The sequence below is a fragment of the Macaca nemestrina genome, chromosome 7, assembly GCF_043159975.1.
Source record: "Macaca nemestrina isolate mMacNem1 chromosome 7, mMacNem.hap1, whole genome shotgun sequence".
In the NCBI taxonomy this organism is placed as follows: Eukaryota; Metazoa; Chordata; class Mammalia; order Primates; family Cercopithecidae; genus Macaca; species Macaca nemestrina.
In genome coordinates, this window is record NC_092131.1 from 160,638,672 (window position 1) to 160,664,726 (window position 26,055).

Here is a 26,055-nt window from a genome sequence, read left to right on the forward strand (position 1 = left end):
TTCGTGGTTTTAGTAGAGACAGGGTTTCACCGTGTTAGCCAGGATGGTCTCGAGCTCCTGCCCTCGTGATCCACCCATCTCAGCCTCCCAAAGTGCTGGGATTACAGGCGTGAGCTACTGCACCCAGCCTAATTTTTCTGTTATTGCACCTCTAGCTACAATAATTTTTGTATTTTTAGTAGAGACGGGGTTTTGCCATGTTGCCCAGGCTGGTCTTGAACTTCCCAGCTCAAGCAATCCTCCCACCGTGGCCTCCCACATCGCTGGATTACAGGTGTGAGCCACCACACCCTGCTGGCCATTTTTTTTTTTTAACCCCAACTCATGATCGAATGGCTGCTAGCTCTCCTCTTCCTCATCTTGTTATTTTCGCTTCCAATCACTCTTGTTTGAATCCTTGATGCTTCTTCTCCTATCAAATGCTTTCAAGGAGAGGAAGTGATAGCATCAAAGTGCCACACCACAGCATTATGACCTTGGCCAATGTAAATCTTACAAACAGCCTTGCTTCTTAGTTTTACATGTGCCTCCAGATACCAAGAATAATTCAATCACCAAAAATAATAGGACAAATATATACTCTGTCATTAAATTTCAGTTTTTCCCCCAGCCAAGATACATTATACGTGAAACATCTACTTATTTCCTCACTAATATGACATTATACTTAATGTCCAGTGTATCCATTTTTTTCTGGATAGAAAACTTTCAGAGCTTCTCTCCATTTCCCCTCCCTGCTCGTCAATTAGCTAAATATCTTTTTGCTCTAAAATCAGTGCATGTCTCTGATTTTATAAACAAATTACCAATTAACTTTTTAGCTCAGTTGTTCTTGACCAATTTTCTGTCCTAGCAAATCTTAGGGGACAAACATATTTCTTTCTACCTATATTCATGGCTCACTAATGAAAATAAACAGTAAGAGAGAGATATATAAGTTTGAAAAAACTCCAAGGCAGCTTCTGGTACAAGGAGGGCGTCCTCTGATGGAAAACTGCCACTTTATTTAATTATTTATTTTTATTGAGATGCAGTCTCACTCTGGTGCCCAGGCTGGAGTGTAGTGGAATGTTCTCAGCTCACTGCAACCTCTGCCTTCTGAGCTCATTCTGGGCTCAAGCGATTCTCATACCTTAGCCTCCCGAGCAGCTAGGACTACAGGTGCCCGCTACCACACCCGGCTAATTTTTGTATTTTTAGTAGAGACAGGGTTTCGCCATGTTGGCCCGTCTGGTCTCGAACTCCTGACCTCAAGTGATCCACCTGCCTCGGCCTCCCAAAGTGCTGGGATTACAGGCATGAGACACAATGCCTGGCCTGAGAATTGCCACTTTAACAACCAAATTTCTAAAAGGTAGGCGATAAAGACACAAAAGCTGAAGAAACGAGACGACATAGCAAACTACTTCAGTATGTGTTTTTTTACTCATGAAAGCTGTATTAATAATCATTATGACAGTGGCTCACACCTGTAATCCCAGCACTCTGGGAGGCCAAGGCGGGCAGATCATGAGGTCAGGAGATAGAGACCAACATGGCTAGCACAGTGAAACCCCCTCTCAACTAAAAATACAAAAAATTAGTCGGGCGTGGTGGCGTGCGCCTGTAGTCCCAGCTGCTCGAAGGCTGAGGCAGGAGAATGGCATGAACCCGGGAGGCGGAGCTTGCAGTGAGCCAAGATTGCACCACTGCACTCCAGCCTGGGCGACAAAGAGAGACTCCGTCTCAAAAAACAACAACAACAACAAAAAAACACATTATGAAAAGGAAAAAAAGAGCCACTGTCTCAAACTTTATATCCTAAGAATCTCTCAGAAGTCCCTTACCCAATCTAAAATGTCCACAGCAGCAATAAGTTTGAGCTCACAGTAATAACACTGAGTTATACAGTGGCTGGAAGAATTTTTTAATAAAGATTTTAATAGTTATTTTCTGAATTGTCCAAAATAATGAACTGTTTGCTCTAACTCTGAAGGTGCTCTGTTCTAAGTTAGTGTCTTGAGCCAAAGAGACATGATGCAAACCGAAAAATAGGCATCTTTCAGAATGACCATGATATAGACGCTGCTCTCATGAGAGAGGGACTGGAGTAGAGTAAAATAAGCCTGAGGGCCTGGAGAACTAGAACCTGGAGGAAGCAGCAGGAGCTAAGAATCCTGTAGGGGAAAAGTCATTCAAAGGCTCATTTCCTACTGGGCAGGGTGCAGCCTATTGTCAGCTTTTTCTCCAATACGTGTACAAATCGCTGGGTAGTGTTCTAAGATTAGCAGTTTTTTACATCATTAAGCAGCTGCGAGTAATAAAGGGAACCCTAAACCATAAAGGATTTTATGGATGTGGATCTCCTCCAACACAAGTTGTGGGCTCCTCTAATGCTTTGGCTAAAAAAAGGAGGAAGGGAATCTCAATAGTAACCGCGAAAGTTAGGACTCTGACTTAACTTTAACAACAGAAATATGAAGAATGAATGTGTTCCAAGCGGACTTACTGCTTGTATCTTAAGGAATAACAGAGATCACAAACACATTACAAGGTATTCCAGGCATAACACAGATTCGAACTTAATAGAATACTGAGTGGCAAGGGTGGACCACAGCAGCTGACTTCTGAAACATGAAAAATAAAAGTAGCTATAAGAATAGTGGGAGAGCCTGGGCGACAGAGCGAGACTACGTCTCAAAAAAAAAAAAAAAAAAAGGCCGGGCGCGGTGGCTCAACCCTGTAATCCCAGCACTTTGGGAGGCCGAGATGGGCGGATCACGAGGTCAGGAGATCAAGACCATCCTGGCTAACACGGTGAAACCCCGTCTCTACTAAAAAATACAAAATATTAGCCGGGCGTGGTGGCGGGCGCCTGTAGTCCCAGCTACTCGGGAGGCTGAAGGAGGAGAATGGCATGAACCCGGGAGTCGGAGCTTGCAGTGAGCTGAGATCCAGCCACTGCACTCCAGCCTGGGCGACAGAGCGAGACTCCGTCTCAAAAAAAAAAAAAAAAAAAAAAAAAAAGAATAGTGGGAGAGAAAATTATTTCAAGGTTTTTCTGTGTTATCTAGGCATTTAAAGAAAGAAAATAGAAAACAAAATGAAAAAGCAAATTATTTCATAGACTCCCACTGATTTTTTATTAATTTGAGAGAAATTATAGTTCCTCCATTAAAAACAAACAAAAGAATAAACTTTTGGCCAGGCATGGTGGCTCACACCTGTAATCCTAGTACTTTGGGAAGCCAAGGCAGGCAGATCACAAGGTCAGGAGAATGAGACTATCCTGGCTAACATGGTGAAACCCCAACTCTACTAAAACTACAAAAAATTAGCTGAGTGTGGTGACATGCGCCTGCAGTCCCAGATACTCGGGAGGCTGAGGCAGGGGAATTGCTTGAACCCAGGAGGCAGAGGTTGCAGTGAGCCGAGATCACACCACTGCACTCCAGCCTGGCAACAAAGCGAGACTCCGTCAAAAAAAAAAAAAAAAAAAAAAAAAAAAAAAAAAGAGGCTGGGTTCGGTGGCTCATGCCTGTAATCCCAGCACTTTGGGAGGCCAATGGGGCGGGTCACCTGAGGTCAGGAGTTCAAGACCACCCTGGCCAACACAGTGAAACCCCATCTCTACTAAAAATAAAAAATCAGCCGGGTGTGGTGGCACACGGCTGTAGTTCCAGTTACTGAGGAGGCTGAGGCAGGAGAATTGTTTGAACCCGGGAGGCAGAGGTTGCTGTGAGCCTTGCAAGATCATGCCACTGCACTCCAGCCTGGCAGACACAGCGAGACTGGGCCTCAAAACAAACAAAAAAAAAAAGAGTAAACTTTCATGACTTCTTGCTGCAGAAAGCAATTTTAGATCTATTAAATTATTTAAGATTAAGAGAATATCATGGCTGGGTGTGGTAGCTCACATTCGTAATCCCAACACTTTGGGTGGCTAAGGAGGGTAGATCATCTGGGGTCAAGAGTTCAAGACCAGCCTGGCCAACATGGCAAAACCTTGTCTCTACTAAAAATACAAAAACTAGCCAGGTGTGGTGGGGCATGCCTGTAGTTCCAGCTACTCGAGAGGCTGAGGCAGGAGAATCACTTGAACTCAGGAGGCAGAGGTTGCAGTGAGCTGAGATTGCACCACTGCACTCTAGCCTGGGTGACAGAGTAAGACTCAGTCTTAAAAAAAAAAAAAAAAAGAGATTATCACTACAGTTGATCAGAAGGGAATCACTCCAATATGCACATTCAGGGCACAGGTAAACACCATTCAGCTGCTAATTAAATTTCATTATATTAAATAAACATTTTTTATTTTACTGTTAACAAATATTTTCCTAGGCTACAGGGTAAGAAATTACATTGAAAGGTGATATCCAGCTTCTCTCCAAGGAATTACTAAGGGGAAGAAAATACTTTAAATCAAATGGAAGACTTCATGTAATGGCTCATGCCTGTAATCTTAGCAGTTTGGGAGGCCAAGGCGGGTGGATCAACTGTGCTCGGAAGTTTGAGATCAGAACGGCGAACATGGCGAAATCCTGTCTCCACTAAAACTAAAAAAAATCAGTCGGGCATTGTGATGCATGCTTGTAATTCCAGCTACTCGGGAGGATGAAGCAAGAGAATCATTTGAACCCGGCCGGGCGCGGTGGCTCAAGCCTGTAATCCCAGCACTTTGGGAGGCCAAGACGGGCGAATCACGAGGTCAGGAGATCGAGACCATCCTGGTTAATACGGTGAAACCCCATCTCTACTGAAAAGTACAAAAAACTAGCCGGGCGAGGTGGCGGGTGCCTGTAGTCCCAGCTACTTGGGAGGCTGAGGCAGGAGAATGGCGTGAACCCAGGAGGCGGAGCTTGCAGTGAGCTGAGATCTGGCCACTGCACTCCGGCCTGGGCGACAGAGCGAGACTCCATCTCAAAAAATAAAAACAAAAAAACAAAAGAGAATCACTTGAACCCGAGAGGCAGAGGTTGCAGTGAGCCAAAATCATGCCACTGCACTCTGGCCTGGGCGACAGAGTGAGACTCCTTCTCAAAAAAATAAAATAAACAAATCAAATGAGAAACATGTAGAAGTGTTTCAAATATCTGTCCCCTCATCCCTGTCTTCCATTAAGGTTCCGGACCGTTTAGGGCCTGCCATTGTTGGTAGGTAATTGGGGAAAGTGACAGTGGTCTAGACAATGAACAGTTGGATTTTCCTCCTTTGAAGTTAACACCGTCACTCTGAGGGATGTTGAATCGACCTTCCCAAAGAAAGTTTCTTTTCTCACTAAAGTATTTCCCATTAAACAATGGCATCCTTGATAGAATTTATTTTCTAACATGAAAGTGAGATTAAAAAGATGACTCAAAAATTAAAGAGAGGCCGGGCGCGGTGGCTCACGCCTGTAATCCCAGCACTTTGGGAGGCCAAGGCGGGTGGATCACGAGGTCAGGAGATCAAGACCATCCTGACTAACAAGGTGAAACCCCGTCTCTACTAAAAATAATTTTAAAAATTAGCCAGGCATGGTGGCAGGCACCTATAGTCCCAGCTACTCAGGAGGCTGAGACAGGAAAATGGTGTGAACCCAGTGCAGTGAGCAGAGACTGCGCCACTGCACTCCAGCCTGGGCAAGAGAGCAAGACTCTGTCTCAAAAAATAAAAAAAAAAGAAAAAAAAAAAAACATGACTACTGACTGTACCACTTCTGCAATAAGGCTGGAAAAAAAAAAAAAAGGCTACAGAATGGCTACGCATGTTCTGCAGAGGGACCCGCTAGGTAATTAGCAGCACAATGAATATGACATTCAGTAGCTTTCATCATACCATTTTCTTTTTTTTTTTTTTTTGAGACACAGTCTTGCATTGTCACCCAGGCTGGAATACAGTGGGGCGATCTAGGCTCACTGCAACTTCTGCCTCCTGGGTTCAAGGAATTCTCCTACCTCTGGAGTAGCTGGGATTACAGGCATGCGCCACCATGCCCAGCTAATTTTTGTATTTTTTAGTAGAGACAGGGTTTCCCCATGTTGGCCAGGCTGGTCTCGAACTCCTGACCTCAGGTGATCAACCCACCTCAGCCTCCCAAAGTGCTGGGATTACAGGCATGAGCCACCACGCCCGGCCTTCCTTACATCATTTTCTTTCCCCAATAATTCTTGTAGATCTTACGTTGTAAGTCTCAGTTTAAGGAAGTGAGGCCAACAGGAGCCACCAAAGTGAGGACCCTCAACTATCTAATGGTTCCAGAACCTGAGGCCCTCCACACCCACCTCATCGTCACTGTCAGACGTCTCCGAGTCTGACGAGGCTGCAGGCTGACTCACAGGCGGCTCCTTCTCCTCAGAGTCACTGCGCTTTCGCTTTGCCAGGGACAAGAGCTCCTAATGGGACAGAAATAGGCACATCAGTTTTGTTCAGCAGAGAAAGAATATCAAGAATAATAAAATGCCCACCCTCTCTAGATCTTTTTTATATTTTTGTGCTTTCAACCAAAGGACACTGTCACACGGACTTCTATCAGCATGAACAGACTGACGGCTAGGATTCCAAGGTGCTGAAGAAATGATTACAAAATCTGCCCCACCTTTTAAATGGGAAATATATGTCTCAAGTTGGGCAGGAACTGGAACCAAACTGGAGGCTATCCCCAAATTGTTCCTGATTCTACCCTAAACAACAGAAGCATTGATTCTCTTGGACTGGTAAGAATTACGTTTATAAAGGTAACCTACTCACTGTCTTAACTGGTATAGCTAGCTAACCTTTTACTGTATTTTATGGTAAAATTGGCATTTGTGGGGCAGTTTTGAATAAGCTTACAAACTGTAATTTCTGAGGTCATTTTATAATCTGAATACTTAAACCAGAAAAAGTGTCCAGTGTTTAATCCAGTTTCTGACAACAAGCAGTAAGTGTGCTGGCCACTACACCGGAATCCTAATTTCACAAGCCCTATTCTCCCATTCACCCACCTCTGCCTTGTCCTGGTCATTTAAGCGAGATGACAGTAAGAAGGAAGTACCAGTAAGTAAGCCATGACTACAACCGAGATTTGCTTTGTCACATGGTTCCCTTCTCACATGAAGTCTCCCCAACTCAGTCCAGTCACTCAACAACACAGTAAAAGGTTACTTGCTCTGCTTTCTGCTAATACCAATATCAGTCCACAATTATACTGTACTCACTAGATGCCAGGTACTTTTTTCTTTTTTTCTTTTATTTTGAGACAGAGTCTCACTGGGTTGCCCAGGCTGGAGTGCAGTGGAGCAACCTCAGCTCACTGCAAGCTCCGCCTCCCGGGGTTCACACCATTCTCCTGCCTCAGCCTCCCAGTAGCTGGCAGGCGCCCACCACCACGCCCAGCTAATTTTTTTGTATTTTTAGTAGAGACAGGGTTTCACCGTGTTAGCCAGGATGGTCTTGATCTCCTGACCTCATGATCCACCCACCTTGGCCTCCCAAAGTGCCGGGATTACAGGTGTGAGCCACTGTGCCCAGGCCAATGTCAGGTACTTTTCTAAACATCTGATATTTAATCTTTACAACAACTGATAGCATTACCATTTAAAGATAATGAAAGAAAAGAGATTTTTGTTGTTGTTCTTGATTTTTATTGTTTGTTTGTTTGTTTGGACATGGAGTCTTGCTCTGTCACCCAGGCTGGAGTGCAGTGGGACGATCTCAGCTCACTGCAACCTCTGCCTCCTGGGTTCAAGTGATTCTCCTGCCTCAACCTCCCGAGTAGCCGGGACTACAGGCACGTGCCACCACACCTCCGTGATTGTTTGTATTTTAGTAGAGACGGGGTTTCACCAAGTTGGCCAGGATGGTCTCAATCTCCTGACCTTGTGATCTGCCCGCCTCGACCTCCCAAAGTGCTGGGATTACAGGCGTGAGCCACCAGGCCTGGTCTCTTGTTTTTGAGACACAGCCTCACTCTGTTGCCCAGGCTAGAGCGCAGTGCATGATCTCAGCTGACTGCAACCTCCCCCTCCCAGATTCAAGCAATTCCCGTGCCTCAGACTCCCAAGTAGATGGGACTACAGGAGCATGCCACCTTGCCTGGCTAATTTTTTTTTTTTTTTGAGACGGAGTCTTGCTCTGTTGCCCAGGCTAAAGTACAGTAGCATGATCTCAGCTCATTGCAAGCTCTGCCTCCCGGGTTCACACCATTCTCCTACCTCAGCCTCCCCAGTAGCTGCGACTACAGGCGCCCGCCACCACTCCTGGCTAATTTTTTTTTTTTTTAGAAGGAGTCTCGCTCTGTTACCCAGGCTGGAGTGCAGTTGCACAGTCTTGGCTCACCACAAGCTCCGCCTCCTGGGTTCACACCATTCTCCTGCCTTAGCCTCCCAAGTAGCTGGGACTACAGGCGCCCGTCACCAAGCCCAGCTAATTTTTTTTTTTAGTAGAGACGGGGTTTCACCATGTTAACCAGGATATTCTCAATCTCCCCACCTTGTGATCTGCCTGCCTTGGCCTCCCAGGGTGCTGGGATTACAGGTGTGAGCACCCAGCCATGCCTGGCTAATTTTTGTTCTTTTAGTAGTAATGGGGTTTTATCATGTTGCCCAGGCTGGTCTTGAACTACTGACCTCAAGTGATTCACCTGCCTTGGCCTCCCAAAGTGCTGGGATTACAGGTGTGAACTACCGCACCAGGCCAAGAAACTAAGGAGTTTAACTTCCCCAAGCTGTGTAACTTACCTAGTAACACAGCTAGTACATGACAGAGTCAGGATTCAACCCTCGGCAGATAGAACCCTGGCTCCTAATTGAGTCATGGTTTACTAGTCTAAAACATTTTTCCCTTCTGCCACAAGAAAGAAGATAAAGCTAATAAACACTAGTAGTGCCGGGCGCGGTGGCTCACGCCTGTAATCCCAGCACTTTGGGAGGCCGAGGCGGGCGGATCACAAGGTCAGGAGATTGAGACCACGGTGAAACCCCGTCTCTACTAAAAATACAAAAAATTAGCCGGGTGCGGTTGTGGGCGCCTGTAGTCCCAGCTACTCGGGAGGCTGAGGCAGGAGAATGGCGTGAACCCGGGAGGCGGAGCTTGCAGTGAGCTGAGATCTGGCCACTGCACTCCAGCCTGGACAACAGAGCGAGACTCCGTCTCAAAAAAAAGAAAAATTAAAAAGCTGAGTAATATTCTATTATGTGTGTGTATGTATTTATACATCTATATTCCATTGTGTGTGTATATATATACAAATATATACAATACACACACATACACACACACACACACATTTTCTTTATCAATTTGTCCATCAATGGGTATTTAGCCGAGATCGCGCCACTGCACTCCAGCCTGGGCGACAGAGCGAGACTCCGTCTCAAAAAAAAAAAAAAAAAAAAAACACTAGTAGTAATATTCCTTAATGATGATGGCACTATACAATTATGGATCAAGTGCCAAGACAGATTGTAAAATAACAGACTATTACAAAGTATCTGTTTTATTCTTCCAGTCTCTTTCTATTTTAGGAGTATACCCTCCCTCCTTGGCTAGAATGAGAAATGACCTTCTCAGATTAAACAGCTGACACTTTCTTGTTCATAAACACTCATAAAATGTTAACTCTTGTCATTTCACTAGAGAGAGCTAACATACCAACTTCCTGAAAGACTGAAATCATACTCTACTTTTTCATACCAAAATGGTAACTCTGTGGACCAAATGCAAATTATATCAATACTTGGGTGTTTATAGTCGTTTTAAAACTTGAGGTAAACTGGGCACAGTGGTTTACACCTATAATCCCAACACTTCGGGAGGCCAAGGTGGGAGGCTTGCTTGTAGGGACCCAGTCTCTACAAAAACAAAACAAAAAACCCAAACTTGAGGTATAATTTATATACAGTATATTTTATCCTTTCTAATATACTCTTCCAATATACTAACACATATAGTTCTATGAGTTTGACAAATACTTTAAACCACGACCACAATCAAGATCTATATCTTCTCTGATATAGAGAAGATCTAATCTCTTCTCTGACCCTTTCAGGTTCACAAATACACTGGTATTCCTGTTTTGATACCAATAGATTTGGATTTGCTTTCAATCAGAACACAGTAGACAGTTGCTAAAAGTTACTGTAGGCAGGAGGCTACAGGCAGGAGAATTGCTTGAACCTGGGAGGCAGAAGTTGCAGTGAGCCAAGATCATGCCACTGCACTCCAGCCTGGGTGACAGAGCAAGACTCCATCTCAAAAAAAAAAAAAAAAAAGTTACTGTAACTAAAGTGTTAAGACATGAGCACTGCCGGCCAGGCGCAGTGGCTCACGCCTGTAATCCCAGCACTTTGGGAGGCCAAGGCGGGCAGGTCACGAGGTCAAGAGTTTGAGCCCATCCTGGCCAACATAATGAAACCCCGTTTCTACTAAAAATACAAAAAATTAGCCAGGTATGGTGGCGTGCACCTGTAATCCCAGCTACTCGGGAGGCTGAGGCAGGAGAATTGCTTGAACTCGCAAGGCGGAGGATGCAGTGAGCAGAAATCGCCCCACTGCACTCCAGTCCAGATGACAGAGCAAGATTCTATCTCAAAAAAAAAAAAGCACGGCCGGGTGCGGTGGCTCACATCTGTAATTGCAGCGCTTTGGGAGGCCGAGGCAGGTGGATCACGAGGTCAGGAGATAGAGACCATCCTGGCTACCACAGTGAAACCCCATCTCTACCAAAAATACAAAAAATTAACCAGGCATGGTGGCGAGTGCTTATAGTCCCAGCTACTTGGGAGGCTGTGGCAGGAGAATGGCGTGAACCCGGGAGGCGGAGCTTGCAGTGAGCCCAGATCGTGCCACTGCACTCCAGCCTGGGCGACAGAGTGAGACTCTGCCTCTAAAAAAAAAAAAAAAACACATTAGTACTGCCTTCCTGTTAAGGAGGTTCCACTCCATATCCCATCATCTACACTCTATAGTTCCATCATCCCTCAATTCTCTTGTCTTTGTACATCCCTTCTCCCATTCCCTGGCAACTAGAGACCTGTTTTCTATCCCTATGGAACATCATATAGATGGAATCATATAGTGCCTTAGCCTTTTGAGTCTGGCTTCTTTCATTTGGCATAGAGCATTTGAGATTCATTCACACTGCAGCATGTATCATTCCTATAGTTTGTCTCTATTTTTGATAAGTAGTATTCCACTAAATGAATGTATCACAGTTTGTTGAACCATTTACCAGCTGAAAAACATTTGTGCTAGGTGTAGTGGTTCACGCCTATAATCCCAGCACTTTGGGAAGCCAAGGTGGGAGGACCGCTTGAGCCCAAAAGTTTGAGACCAGCTTGGCAACATAGCATGACCTTGTCTTTACTTTAAAAAAAAAAAAAAAAAAAGTCCAAGCACTGTGGCTCATGCCTGTAATCCCAGCACTTTGAGAGGCCAAGGCGGGCAGATCACCTGAGGTCAGGAGTTCGAGACCAGCCTGACCAACATGGAGAAACCCCGTCTCTACTAAAAATACAAAATTAGCCGAGCATGGTGGCACATGCCTATAATCCTAGTTACTCAGGAAGCTGAGGCAGGAGAATTGTTTGAACCTGGGAGGCAGAGGTTACAGCGAACTGAGATCATGCCATTCCACTCCAGCCTGGGCAACAAGTGCAAAACTCCGTCAAAAAAAAAAAAAAAAAAAAAAAGTGTGGTAGCGAACAACAACAATAATAATAAAACATCTGAGTTGTTACCATTTGGGGGTAATTCTATGTTCATGTACAGTCTTCTATGTAAACATTAGTTTTTACTTCACTTGAGTAAATACCTAGGACTGGGATTGCTGAGTTGCATAGTAATATGTTTATGGTCTTTACCATGTCCTTTTTTCCCATATTACTTTAACGTATTATAAGCTTTAAAGACTTCTGGGCTGGGTGCAGTGGCTCACGCCTATAATACTAATAGCTTGGGAGGCTGAGGTTGGAGGGTCGCTTGAGTTCGGAAGTCGAGACTACAGTGAGCTAGGATCTCGCCACTGCACTCCAGGCTGGGCAATGGGCGAAATCCTGTGTCTTAAAAAATAAAAAAGAGGCCGGGTGTGGTGGCTCATACTTGTAATCCTAGCACTTTGGGAGGCTGAGGCAGGTGGATCCCTTGAGGTCAGGAGTTCAAGATCAGCCCGGCCAATATGGTGAAACCCCGTCTCTACTAAAAATACATAAATTAGGCCGGGCACAGTGGCTCACGACTGCAATCCCAGCACTTTGGGAGGCCAAGGCAGGTGGATCATGAGGTCAGGAGATCAAGACCATCCTGGCTAACACAGTGAAACCCTGTCTCTACTAAAAATACAAAAGATTAGCTGGGTATGGTGGCACACACCTGTAGTCCCAGCTATTTGGGAGGCTGAGGCTGGAGAATTGCTTGAACCCAAGAGGTGGAGATTGTAGTGAGCCGGAGGTTGCAGTGAGCCGAGATTGCACCACTGCACTCCAGCCTAGGGGACAGCGAGACTCTGTCTCAAAAAAAAAAAAAAAAATTAGCCGGACATAGTGGCATGCACCTGTAATCCCAGCTACTCAGGAAGCTGAGACAGGAGAATTGCTTGAACCCAGGAGGCAGGGATGGCAGTGAGCTGATATTGTGCCACTGCATTCTAGCCTGGGCAACAGAGAGAGATTCTGCCTCAAAAAAAAATAAAAATAAAAATAAAAAAATTTAAAAAAAAACAAAGAAAAAATAAGGAAAAGATACATGGTCCTTGACCCCATGGAATTTAAAATCAAGTATGGGAGACAGACAATGAACAAGAAAAGAAACAATGAATTCCATGTAATGGTAAGTGTTAAGAAGGAAGTGAATCAAATGAGTGCAGGGGCTGTCTGCAGCAGGGGGGTTAGAGAGGCTTCTCTTAGGCACTGAGGCTGAGACTTGAAACTTTACGAGAGGAAAAGATGGTACAGTTTTCTGGACAGAGGCCTTCAGATGGAACAGCTAAGGCCCTGAAGCTGATAACAGCTTGGCTTAGTCAAAGAACTGAAAGAGAAACTGTGACTAAAGTTTAGCAGGCAAGCGGGAGAATGGAATGAGCTGGGTTAGTGGTAAGAAGAAACCAGATCATTCTGAGCTTTATAAAACAGGGTGAGGAGCATGGAAGTTAGGCAGTGGGAAGCCATCAAATGGTTTGAAGCAGGGGAGTAACCCAATCCAGCAAGGGTTTTAAAAGAGCACTCCTGGAAAAAGAGAGAGAGAGAGAAAAAAAAAGAGCACTAAAACTGGTAGACGAACAGACTAGAGGGGCCGTGTTGGAAGTACAGAGAGGACTGAGAAGGAACCCACAACAGCACATTAGACAAAGTAAGTAGCCACAGGAACAGAGAGAAGTGGGAGGATCTACAAGATGACAAGGAAAAAACAGTAATTCACAGAGCTTTAAATCCGAGAAGTTACTTCCTAGTGTCCCTTTCACAGCAAAACTGTTGGTTGATTTAAACAGTGAATATTGGCTGGGCGTGGTGGCTCACAGGAGGCTTACAGGTGGCCTGTAATCCCAGTACTTTGGGAGGCCAAGGTAAGAGGAAGGATCCCTTGAGCCCAGGAGTTTGAGACCAGCATGGGCAACATAGGGAGACCCTGTCTCTACAAAAAATTAAAAATCAATTCACTGGGGCCAGGAGTGGTGGCTCATGCCTGTAATCCCAGCACTTTGGGAGGCCAGGATGGGCAGATTACTTGAGGTCAGGAGTTTGGGACCAGCCTGGCCAACATGATGAAACCCCATCTCTACTAAAAATACAAAAAGCAGGCCTATGTGGTGGCGCGTGCCTGTAATCCCAGTTACACAGGAGGCTGAGGGAGGAGACCCAGTTGGGCCCGGAAGGCAGAGAGGGTGCAGTGGGCTGAGGCCACACCACTGCACTCCAGCCTGGGTGACAGAGCAAGACTCTGGCTCAAAATAAATAGATAAATTAGCTGGGCATGGTGGCACACACCTGTGATCCCAGCTACTCCAGAGGGCCGTGGAGGGAGAATCACTTGAAGCCAGGAGGTCAAGGCTACAGTGGGCCATGACCACATTACTGCACTTCAGCTTGGGTGACAGAACGAGACCCTGTCTTCAAAAAAAAAAAAAGGGAGGGGGGTGCCAGGCATGGTGGTTCACACCTGTAATCCCAACACTTTGGGAGGCCGAGGCGGGCAGATCACAAGGTCAGGAGATTGAGACCATCCTGGTTAACACAGTGAAACCCCATCTCTACTAAAGCTACAAAAAAATTAGCCAGGCATAGTGGCAAGTGCCTGTAGTCCCAGCTACTTGGGAGGCTGAGGCAGGAGAATGGTGTGAACCCAGGAGGCAGAGCTTGCAGTGAGTCGAGATTGTGCCACTGCACTCCAGTCTGGGCAACAAAGTGAGACTCCGTCTCAAAAAAAAAAAAAAAAAAGGGATATCAGTATTGCAGTAGAGGGGCTGGAACAGGAACCCCCAAGGTGACAGTGTCCCTTATCTCTTCAAGTAATCTCAATGTAACCAAGTTAGAAAATGTCCCACCATGTAGCTTGGGTGACAGAGTGAGACCCCAGATCTAAAAATAAAATTAAAAAAAAAAAAAAAAAAAAAAAAAAAAGGCCAGGCATGGTGGCTCATGCCTGTAATCCCAGCACTTTGGGAGGCCTAGGCGGGCGGATCACCCAAGGTCAGGAGTTCAAGACCAGCCTGGCCAACAGGGTGAAACTCTGTCTCTGCAAAAAATACAAAAATTAGCTGGGCGTAGGCGTGGTGGCAGGCACCTGTAGTCTGAGCTACTCGGGAAGCTGAGACAGAAGAATCACTTGAACCCGGGAGGTGGAGGTTGCAGTGAGCTGAGATTGCCCCACTGCACTCCAGCTAGGTCAACAAAGAGCAAAACTCGGTCTCAAAAAAAAAAAAAAACAGAAAGAAAACTTGACACCATGGGTATGCCAAGTAGCATTTGTTTATTCAACAAAAATTTATTAAGTACCTACTCTGTCAGGCAAGCATAATTACTATTACCGTTATTATTATTATTTGAGTCAGGGTCTCACTGTCACCCAGGCTGGAGTGCAGTGGTGTGATCGTGGCTTACTGCAGCCTCAACCTCCTAAACTCAGGTGATCCTCCTATCTCAGCCTCCTGGGTAGCGGGGATTACAAGCACACACCACTACACCCAGCTTATGTAGCTTTTATTCTGAATGAATAGCTGGGACCACAGGCGCATGCCACCACGCTCAGCTAATTCTTTAAAATTTCTGTAGACCAGGCACGGTGGCTCATGCCTGCAGTCCCAGCACTTTGGGAGGCCGAGGTGGGTGGATCACGAGGTCAGGAGTTCAAGACCAGCCTGGCCAACACGGTGAAACCCTATCTCTACTAAAAATACAAAAATTAGCTGGGTGTGGTGGTGGGCCCCTGTAATTCCAGATGCTTGGGAGGCTGAGGCAGGAGAACTGATTGAACCTGGGAGGTGGAGGTTGCAGTGAGCCAAGATCATACCATTGTGCTCCAGCCTGGGCAACAGAGTGAGACTCTGTCTAAAAAAAAAAAAAAAAAAAAAAAAATATATATATATATATATATATATATATATATATATATATATATTTGTAGAGGCTGGGCACAGTAGGCTCATGCCTGTAATCCCAACACTTTGGGAGGCCAAGAGGGGGTGGATCACCTGAGGTCAGGAGTTCCAGACCAACCTGGCCAACATGGCAAAACCCCATCTCTACTAAAAATACAAAAAATGGCCAGGCACAGTGGCTCACACCTGTAATCCCAGCACTTTGGGAAGCCGAGGTGGGCGGATCATGACGTCTGGAGTTAGAGATTAGCCTGGCCAATATGGTGAAACCCTGTCTCTACTAAAAATACAAAAAATTAGTCAGGTGTGGTGGCGCACACTTGTAGTCCCAGCTACTCAGGAGGCTGAGGCAGAAGAATCGCTTGAACCCAGGAGGCGGATGTTGCAGTGAGCTGAGATGGCGCCACTGCACTCCACCCTGGGTGACAGAGCGAGACTCTATCTCAAAAAAAAATAAAAAAATAAAAACAAACAAACAAACAACAAAATTAGCTGGACATGGTAGCATGTGCCTGTAATCCCAGCTACTCAGGAGGCTGAGGCACAAGAATCGCTTGAACCCAGGGCGGAGGTTGCAGTGAGCCAAGATGGTGTCACTGCACTCTAGCCTAGGCAACAGAGTGAGACTCCCCCTCAAAAAAAGAATTTTTTTTTTGTTTTGTAGAGACTAGGTTTCATCACAATGTTGCCTAGGCTGGTCTCGAACTCCTGAGCTCAAGCAATCCTCCCACCTCAGCCTCCCAAAGTGCTGGGATTACAGGTGTGAGCCACTGTGCCTGGCCTTCAAGCGTTATTTTCAACTACCTACTTGATGTCTCCACTTAGATATCTCATAGTCACTTCAAACTCCACATATCCCAGACTGAATGCAGGATCTTCACCTCTAAACCTGCTCCTCCAGCATTCCCCATTTCATGCCAGAGCCTGGCATCAATCCTTAATAATCCTCTTCTCATCCTAACATCTAATCAGTCCTCGGTCTTCAAATCCTTTTAGTTCTACATACTGAACATTATGTCCAACCAATTCTACTATCTGTCATCTTTATAACAACCATATCAATCCAAGTCAGTCCTTCATTTAATAAACACTGACTGGGTGCCAACTGCATACAGGCACTGCTCTAGATGCCAGGGATAGTATAGTGAACACACGCGCTTACCCTCCTGGAGCTTCCATTCTAATGAATCTTATGTTCTCCAACATTTCTCATCTGGACTCCTCTATCTGCCACCTAATTAGTGTCCCCCTCCATATTACTCTCCACATAGTCTGGGTAAGGCAAATCTGAAAATCTTTTCAACTTAAAATCCTTCAATGGCTTCCCATTACCCTCAGAATAAAATCCAAAGTCTCTACTAAAAATACAAAAATTAGCCAGGTGTGGCAACACACAGCTGTAGTCCCAGCCACTGGGGAGGCTGAGGACCTCCAGTGGCTTTACATTTTTTTTTTTTTTTAAGACGGAGTCTCTCTCTGTCACCCAGGCTAGTCCAGTAGTGATCTCAGCTCACTGCAACCTCCACCTCCCAGGTTCAAGGGATTCTCATGCCTCAGCCTCCCCGGTGGCTGGGACTACAGATGTGTGCTACCACATCTGGCTAATTTTTGTATTTTACCTAGAGATGGGGTTTCGCCATGTTGGCCCACCTGGTCGAACAGTTTTTTGGCTGGGTGCGGTGGCTCACGCCTGTAATCCCAGCACTTTGGGAGGCCGAAGCGGGCAGATCACGAGGTCAGGAGATCGAGACCATCCTGGCGAACATGGTGAAACCCCATCTCTACTAAAAATACAAAAAAATTCGCCCGGCGTGGTTGCAGGCGCCTGTAGTCCCAGCTACTCAGGAGGCTGAGGCAGGAGAATGGCCTGAACCTGGGAGGCAGAGCTTACAGTGAGCCGACATCACACCACCACACTCCAGCCTGGGCGACAGAGTGAGACTCCGTTTCAAAAAAAAAAAAAATTTTTTCTTTTTAATCCAGCTCACAGTAAGATAAATTATACCTCATAACCCAGTATACATCTACATGTACATATGAGACGCACAAATTTCATTACTTATCTTTACTATGTATGACACACTTGATGTTTTCTATCAATTCAATTTTATTTTTACTGCTGAGTGTAGTCCACTAAACTGACTTCTCCATCCTCAAAGGGTCAAAACAGAATCTACCTCTACAGTTTCATTTGTACTACTCTCTCTCCAACTATGCAACTAGTTTATGTTACACTCACCCTGTGCTGCTTTCAGTTTCATAAGGGTTCTAGGTCCTTCCTGCCTCATTTCTTTTACATATGCTGGTGCCTCAACCATGAACATTCAACACCCTTCCCTTTACGCTTCAGTCTTCTAATCTTCTTTTCCTTAACACATATTCCAGGTCTCAGTTTCAACGTCACTCTCATCAGGCTAGAATAGGGTCCCTGGTAGTATTTCCACAGTATTCTTGTCCTTGCTTCATGGCCTGTAGCACAACTGTAAGGAAATTACTCTCTCTGAGCAATCCCCCCATCTCATCTCTCTCTCATTCCACTTTACACTCCTTGAAGGTGGAAACTGCTTCCATTTTATTCACCCAATAGCTCCAGTGTCTAACACTGTCTAATACATCTGTTGAATGATGAACAATCAGGCTGGATGCAGTGGCTCATGCCTGAAATCCCAGCACTCTTGGGAGGCCAAGGGGGGCAGATCACTTGAGGTCAGGAGTTTGAGACCAGCCTGGCCAATGTGGCAAAACCCTGTTTCTACTAAAAATACGAAAAATTAGCTGGGCATGGTGGCATGCGCCTGTAGTCCCAGCTACTTGGGAGGCTGAAGCATGAGAATCGCTTGAACCCAGAAGGCAGAGGTTGTAGTGAGCTGAGATCATACCACTGCACTCCAGCCTGGGTGACAGAGTGAGATTCTGTCTCAAAAAAAAAAAAAAAAAGAAAGATGAACGATCTCTAATTTTGAGGAAACTTATAGTCTAGAAAGAAAGCAATAAATACACCAATAGGGTTGGGCGTGATGGCTCACACCTGTAATCCCAGCACTTCAGGAGGCCGAGGCAGGTGGATCATGAGGTCAGGAGATCAAGATCATCTTGGCTAACACAGTGAAATCCCGTCTCTACTAAAAACACAAAAAATTAGCCAGGCATGGGCACCTGTAATCCCAGCTACTTGGGAGGTTGAGGCAGGAGAATCGCTTGAACCCGGGAGGCAGAGGTGGCAGTGAGCTGAGATGGTCCCACTGCACCCCAGCCTGGGCAACAGAGCGAGACTCTGTCTCAAAAAAAATAAATAAAAAAAAAATAAATACACCAATATGACCTGTGTCTGAAGATCGGTTTTGTATTTTTCCTCAAAGCCTCACTGTTAAAGCTCCCAGGGCTGGGCGCATTGGCTCACGCCTGTAATCCCAACACTTTGGGAGGCCGAGGCAGGCAGATCACCTGAGGTCGGCAGTTCGAGACCAGCCTGACCAACCTGGAGAAACTCCATCTCTAATAAAAATGGAAAATTATCCGGGTGTGGTAGCGCATGCCTGTAATCCCAACTACTTGGGACCCTGAGGCAGGAGAATCGCTTGAACCTAGAGGCGGAGGTTGCAGGAAGCCAACAGCGCTCCATTGCTCTCCAGCCTGGGTGACACAGCAAGACTCCATCTTGGGCGGGGTGGGGTGGGGGGAGCTCCAATGGGACTCACTCTTTGAAAAGAGTGAAATTAACAAGCAAATTACATCAAGTTAGATGCAACATGACACAAATGAAAGTTTTCACGAATTAACACTGACACTTCTCATAAACTCATCCTACACTTCAAACTTTGCCTCTGACTAATGAGGAAAACACTACATTAACAAGAAGCACAACTTTAAATTTCTCAAGATTTACAGAGAAGGTTCATAGAAGTATACTTTATAATAATAACATTCTTTACATGTAGCATCTGAAAACAGTTCCTAGAAAATACGGGGCTGGCCAGGCGTGGTGATTCACGCCTATAATTCCAACACTTTGGGAGGCCGAGGTGGGTGGATCACAAGGTCAAGAGTTCAAGACCAGCCTGGCAAAGATGGTGAAACCCTGTCTCTACTGAAAATACAAAAATTAGCTGGATGTGGTGGCAGGCGCCTGTAATCCAAGCTACTCGGGAGACTGAGGCAGAGAATTGCTTGAACCCGGGAGGCGGAGGCTGCAGGAGCCAAGATCACGCCACTGCACTCCAGCTTGGGTGACAGAGCAAGACTCTGTCTCAAAAAAGAAAAAAGAAAATACTTAGGGGGCCTATTCTTTCAAAGACAAATTTAAGTATTGCTACTTCAAGTTAGATAAAGAGAAAAACAGGACATGACAATATAATCTCCATTTTAAATAAGAAAACTATAAAATAAAGCATCCCAGTGTGCACATAGCTCAATTTTTATTTTTTTAGAAAGGCAGAGTAAAATTTTTATAAATACTGAGTTGTACTGATTTGAATTGAGAACTCTGGTTCCTTTATTATCTTGAATGCTTTTCATTTTATAGGACTTACTGCAAAAATATTATTCCATAAAGAGAGATGATGTAGGGCCCAGAGATTTGCCTCAAATTATTATTTCCCAATAGGCACCAACAGCAAGTATCTTGAAATTTAAAAATGTTGAAGAAAGGGTGTGGTCAAAATAAGGACAGGGTCACTATCAGGTCAAATGCTAAAACAAAAGCTTTCAAACTTTCTTTTTTTTTTTTTTTTTTTGAGACGGAGTCTCGCTCTGTCACCCAGGCTGGAGTGCAGTGGCCTGATCTCAGCTCACTGCAAGCTCCGCCTCCCGGGTTTATGCCATTCTCCTGCCTCAGCCTCCCGAGTAGCTGGGACTACAGGCACCCGCCACCTCGCCCGGCTAGTTTTTTTTGTATTTTTTTAGTAGAGACGGGGTTTCACCGTGTTAGCCAGGATGGTCTCGATCTCCTGACCTCGTGATCCGCCCGTCTCGGCCTCCCAAAGTGCTGGGATTACAGGCTTGAGCCACCGCGCCCGGCCAGCTTTCAAACTTTCAAACGAGGTCTTAGTTTTAAAAACTTTCAAAGGTTCAAATAAGGCCAGGTGCTAGATCACCTGAGACCAGGAGTTAGAGACCAGCCTGGCCAACATGGTGAAACCCCATCTCTACTAAAAATACAAAAAATTAGCCAGGTGTGGTGGCGGGCGCCTGTAAGCTCAGCTACTCAGGAAGCTGAGGCAGGAGAATTGCTTGAACCCGGGAGGTGGAAGCTGCAGTGCGTTGAGATCGTGCATTGCACTCCAGCCTGGGTGACAGAGTGAGACTCCATCTCAAAAACAAACAGACAAACAAACAAAGAAATAAGGCCTGGTGTGGTGGCTCACACTTGTAATCCCAGCACTTTGGGAAGCTAAAGCTTGAGAATCACCTGAGCCAAGGAGTTTGAGACCAGCCTAGGCAATGTAGTGGGACTCCCATCTCTACAAATGATTTAAAAAATTAGTTGGGTGTGGTGGTGCACACCTGTAGTCTCAGCTACTTGAGAGGCTGAGGTGGAAGGATGGCTGAGCTAGGGAGGTCAACCCTACAGCAGTAAGCTGTAATTGTGCCACTGCACTCCAGCTTGGGCAACAGGAGTGAAACCCTGTCTTAAAAAAAAAAAAAAAAAAAAGAACCAGTAGTTTTGCCATCTTAAAATTTCCCTGTCAGGTTCTTTTAATTATACAAGTGCCTTTTCTTGGTTTGTTTTTGTTTTTGTTTTTTGTTTTTGAGACAGAGTTTCACTCTTGTTGCCCAGGCTGGAGCAACAAGAGTGGCATGATCTCGGCTCACCACAGCCTCCTGGTTCAAGTGATTCTCCTGCCTCAGCCTCCTGAGTAACTGGGATTACAGGCAAGTACCACCATGCCCGGCTAATTTTGTATTTTTAGTAGAGACAAGGTTTCTCCACGTTGGTCAGGCTGGTCTTGAACTCCCCACCTCAGGTGATCCGCCCGCCTTGGCCTCCCAAAGTGCTGGCATTACAGATGTGAGCCACTGCACCTGGCCAATTTTTAAATTCTTTGTACAGATGAGGTCTCACTTTGTTGCCTACGCTGATCTCAAACACCTGGGCTCAAGTGATCCTCCCACCTTGGCCTCCCAAAGTGCTGAGATTACAGGGCATGAGCCACCATGCCCAGCCTACACACGTACGCTTAACTTGGAAGTACTATGGCAGAGACAGGAAGCTATTTCTCTTCCAAATACTTATAGTGTGTTACTAAAAAGATTAACTTGCATATAGGCAGTGATCTTAATCACTAACATAAATCATAATTACTTGAGCTATACCTGTTACAAATGCAGAGTCCAGAGCTCTATCCCCTGAGAGTCTGATTCAGTAGGTCTGGGACGGGAACTGCTGCACTCTCTAAGTCCCAACCCACATTTTAAATAAGCAATCCAGGTGGCTTCTCACACAGAGGTCTGCCCCCACCACCCGGAAAAACCAGCCTAGAAGGCCCACCTATCTCACCTTCAGTAAGGAATAAACTGGAGGCAAAATTTTTGACATAATGGCTCAGATTCCCACAGGAAAACCCAGGGACAAAAGGCCTCTTTACTAACTGCGTTCCATTCAACACTAGATACTCGGTGATCGTCATGGTTTGTTCCTTCCATAAGTACCATACACTAGACAGTAAGTCTAATGTTATACCCCCAGTAAAAACTCAGAACCAGATGGAGCAGCACAAGGTATTTGGGGCAGGAGAGATCCAGAATGCATTAGGATTCCTAAAGACCCCCAAGCAGGACTGACTGTGAACTTGTGCTAAAGGTCTTTCGTGAAAATGTCTAGAGGGCAGAGATCTTCCTCTTTGATTCTTCTGAGTCTGGCATAGTGCTGAACAGACAAATAGAAGGCATCAGTACCCCTGTTAGGATGCGCAGGGAAAGGGAATTTTTATCTAGTTCTCATCTGATAACAAGAATGCAAATGAGAAGCTGAAGGAGAGGAAGTTGAAATTGCTGTTCAAATGTATTAGGTATTACTTACACATTTTACGTTAATTTCCTTTTACAAATAGATATTCAGAATTGCATTTAAAGTTGCAATTCTGGCCAAGCATAGTGGCTCATGCCTGTAATCCCAGCACTTTGGGAGGTCGAGGTGGGCAGATCACTTGAGGTCAGGAGTTCGAGACCAGCCTGGTCAACATGATAAAACCCTGTCTCTACTAAAAATACAAAACTTAGCCAGGAATGGTGGCAGGCACCTGTAGTCCCAGCTACAAGGAGGCTGAAGCAGGAGAACTGCTTGAACCCAGGAGGCGAAGGTTGCAGTGAGCTGAAATTGTGCTACTGAATTCCAGCCTGGGAAATAGAACAAGACTCCGTCTCAAAAATAAAGAAATAAATAAATAAAGTGGCAATTCCCTCCAGTTCCCACTTTGAAAAAGCTTTTTGTGGATCAGGTAAACTATCTCTACCACGAAAGGAAGCACTCAACTTATTTTATTTATCAGAATTCTGTGGGAAACTACTAAGGACAATAATTTGCAGTTCAGTTCATTCATCATTTGAACAGATGTCTTGAGAGTGCTTTACCAAGAAATCCCCCCAAATAATCCTTTTAATGTATGTACCAATTTCCTCTAAACTATTCAGTGTACTTTATAAACACGAATTCTAGCACCATGAAAAATGACTGTGAAACATTATCATCTTGCAGTATGAAAAAAATTTTAAATTAACAGATTAAGTTGGTATAGTGGAAACAGTACAGGCTTTGTACTCATGCAGATCTGGGTTCAAATCCCAATGTTACTACTTACTAGCTGTGTGAATTATTTAACTTTTTCAACTTCCATTTTCTTTATGTAAAGTAGGGGAAATAATTCCAAATTTACCATAATGTGAAAACTTGACACTGTAAATAAAACAATTAAAGTGCCTACCCTAGGCACTATATAAATGGTAGCCAATGTTATTATTATCTGAAACATTCACATTTGTAGATGAGAAGATAGAAAAAAAATACATTCTACTCCAATTGCCAGTCTAAAATTATCTACCAAACTTTTACAGTCAAAATTACACTTTTGATATTTTTGTAAACTTCAGGAGCCTTTCAATGAGAACATTTTCAATTGCTGCCCCAAAACAAAGTTTCTATTCCTTAGATAGTCCTACACAGGCCCCATTACTTCTCCACCCCCCACCACCATTTTCAAAGCAGTCCTCTTTCTACAGCACCTCCCCAGTCCTTTTCTTCTTAAAAGTCCTTCCCTTGGCGGAGCTGGCAGTGAAGCCGAGATCGCACCACTGCACTCCAGCCTGGGCGACAGTGCGAGACTCCATCCCCACAAAAAAAAAAAAAAAAAAAAAAAAAAAAGTTCTCCCCTTTTATGCCGTAATGCATTGTTTTTTCTTTCTTTATTTTTCTTTTCTTTTCTCTTTTTTTTTTTTTGTGTGTGTGTGATAGAGTTTCGCTCTTGTTGCCCAGGCTGGAGTGTGATCTCGGCTCACCGCAACCTCTGCCTCCCGGGTTCAAGAATTCTCCTGCTTCAGCCTCCTGAGTAGCTGGGATTACAGGCATGTGCCACCACGCCCCGCCAGTTTTGTATTTTTAGTAGAGACGGGGTTTCTCCGCGTTGGTCAGGCTGGTCTCGAACTCCCGACCTCAGATGATCCGCCCGCCTTGGCCTCCCAAAGTGCTGGGACTACAGGCGTGAGCCACCGCGCCCAGCCCCTAATACTTTCAAACTGAGACCTCTGGCTTCAGACAAAAGACCCCCAAGAAGCCATTTATAGAAAAACTTTACAATTAGCAAATGCTTGCACTGCCATCAATTGTTACAAACACTTGATCTTTACAATAAACCAATTAGATACACAAGGCTGATGTTACATCTTCATTTAACATTTAAGACCAAAGATACATAGCTAGAAAATAGCATAAGCCCAGCCTAGAATTCAAATTTTCAGACTCTAAGTTCAGTACTCTTTCTACTCAAAACCTACTATCTCTTGCATATTCTTTCTTCACATCATTTGCTCATTAAACATTAGGGAGACCATCTTTGTATCGCCTGGTATCACTAGAGCACTGCTACAAAGAGCAGATTCCTTCCTACAATGTTTTCTAGAGTATATAAACAGTTCAACCCCAAGACACTGAAGCCAAAGGTTACTTTCAGTGCTTTCTGCACAGTCTTCAAGTAAGAAAGAATTCTGGGATGCTGCATGAAAGGGCCAAGAGGAGGCCTGGGCTGTGCACAGTCCCTCCATGTCGCCCTACATAGTTCTCTATTACTCCAGTATCTGCCCTCTTTCCTCCACCCAAGAGTGTTTTTTTGGGTCTGACACCCCAGCAGGGGCCCTTCTCAAACACAAACGACCCTAGTCTCCAAATAAACTCGTGCCCGCAGCTAAGTCATCCTTGGCAAGCATGGCAGAGGCTCCTAGGAACATTTACGAGTGTCCTTCCTCTCCGTCCACACCCCTTGTCCGAAAAACTTCAATCTTCCAGAGTCCGGATCTTCTCGGCCCTCGCCCCCCACTGCCCGACGCGCACCCTTGCACCTCCTCCAAAACCTCCCAGCCTCCGAGGTTGGCGGGCAATACTTCCTATCTCGCCCAGCCTGGATCTCCTGGACTATACAGCCCGCCGCCCCGATCTGGCCCCGGAAGATCGCGGCCCCTTTCGCTACCCCAGAGCCCGAGGCCCATCAGCCCGGTCCCTGCCCCGCCTCCCCGCCCAAGGCGCCAAGTCCTCGGGGCTCCGTCTCCAGGCCCGGGCCGGTCTCCAAGGCCCCGCACACTCCGGGAAGACAGGAAAGGTGCTGCAGTGGTTCTCAGGGCACCAGGCGAGCTGGGCTGTCTGGTGGGAAGGCTCCAGGCCCGGCCGGCTCCCGGCTCCCGCGGCCCGGACAGCCCTCTGGCTCCGCCGGCCCGCGCCTCCGCGGCCTGCCCTCACCTGATCCAGGTTCTCGTCGCTGCCGCTGTCCTCCGTGTCCGAGTCGATCACGACGCGGCCTTTCCGCTTCTTTACCATGGTGGTCCCCCGGCTCCCACGCCGGCCGCCGCCCGGACTCCCCTCTTGCCCGCCTGCCAGTGGGACCGCCACTGCCGCCGCCGCTGCCGCCGCCGCTCGACCCACACAAAGGCGACCGCGCATGCGCGCTCCGCTCCGCCCCTGGCCCCGCCCCCTGCTCGTCGCACGCCGTTCGCAGGGCGCTTGGTGCCCCGCCCTGCCCCGCCCCCGACGCAGCGTGAGAGGCGGGGCCTTCCCGCCTCCCTGTTTCCCGGCAGGAAATGGTGGTGGCTTTCCCCGCGACTTCCCGGGAGTCCTTGGCTGTGTCTCTGCTACGGAGCCGAAGTTTGGTGGGCTCTCTCCCTATCGGGGGCTGGAGCCGTAGGGATCCAGGTTCTCTCTGAGGGGGCTCACGTGTCTACCGCCTTTCAGCTGTCCGACACTGATGGCGTGTAGGGGTCGACCTAAGGGGCAGACGGCCTGGAAGACATAAGTCGCCTGGACCACGGGATGGACACCGGTTGGGGGCTGG

At 46.1% G+C, this 26,055-nt stretch overlaps 1 protein-coding gene across 1 annotated transcript in view; it reads right to left on the minus strand.

Moving 5' to 3' along the window:
• The window catches only part of LOC105491960 (RTF1 homolog, Paf1/RNA polymerase II complex component), a 68,006-nt gene extending 42,320 nt beyond the window's left edge, over positions 1-25,686 (minus strand). The window contains exons 1-2 of the mRNA XM_011758752.2: positions 25,467-25,686; positions 6,240-6,350 (exon numbers count right to left, since the gene is read on the minus strand). Of these exons, the coding sequence (XP_011757054.2) occupies positions 6,240-6,350; positions 25,467-25,667 (312 nt within the window). The 5' untranslated portion in view covers positions 25,668-25,686. The remainder of the gene's footprint in view (positions 1-6,239; positions 6,351-25,466) is intronic.
• Positions 25,687-26,055: the final 369 nt, after the last annotated feature.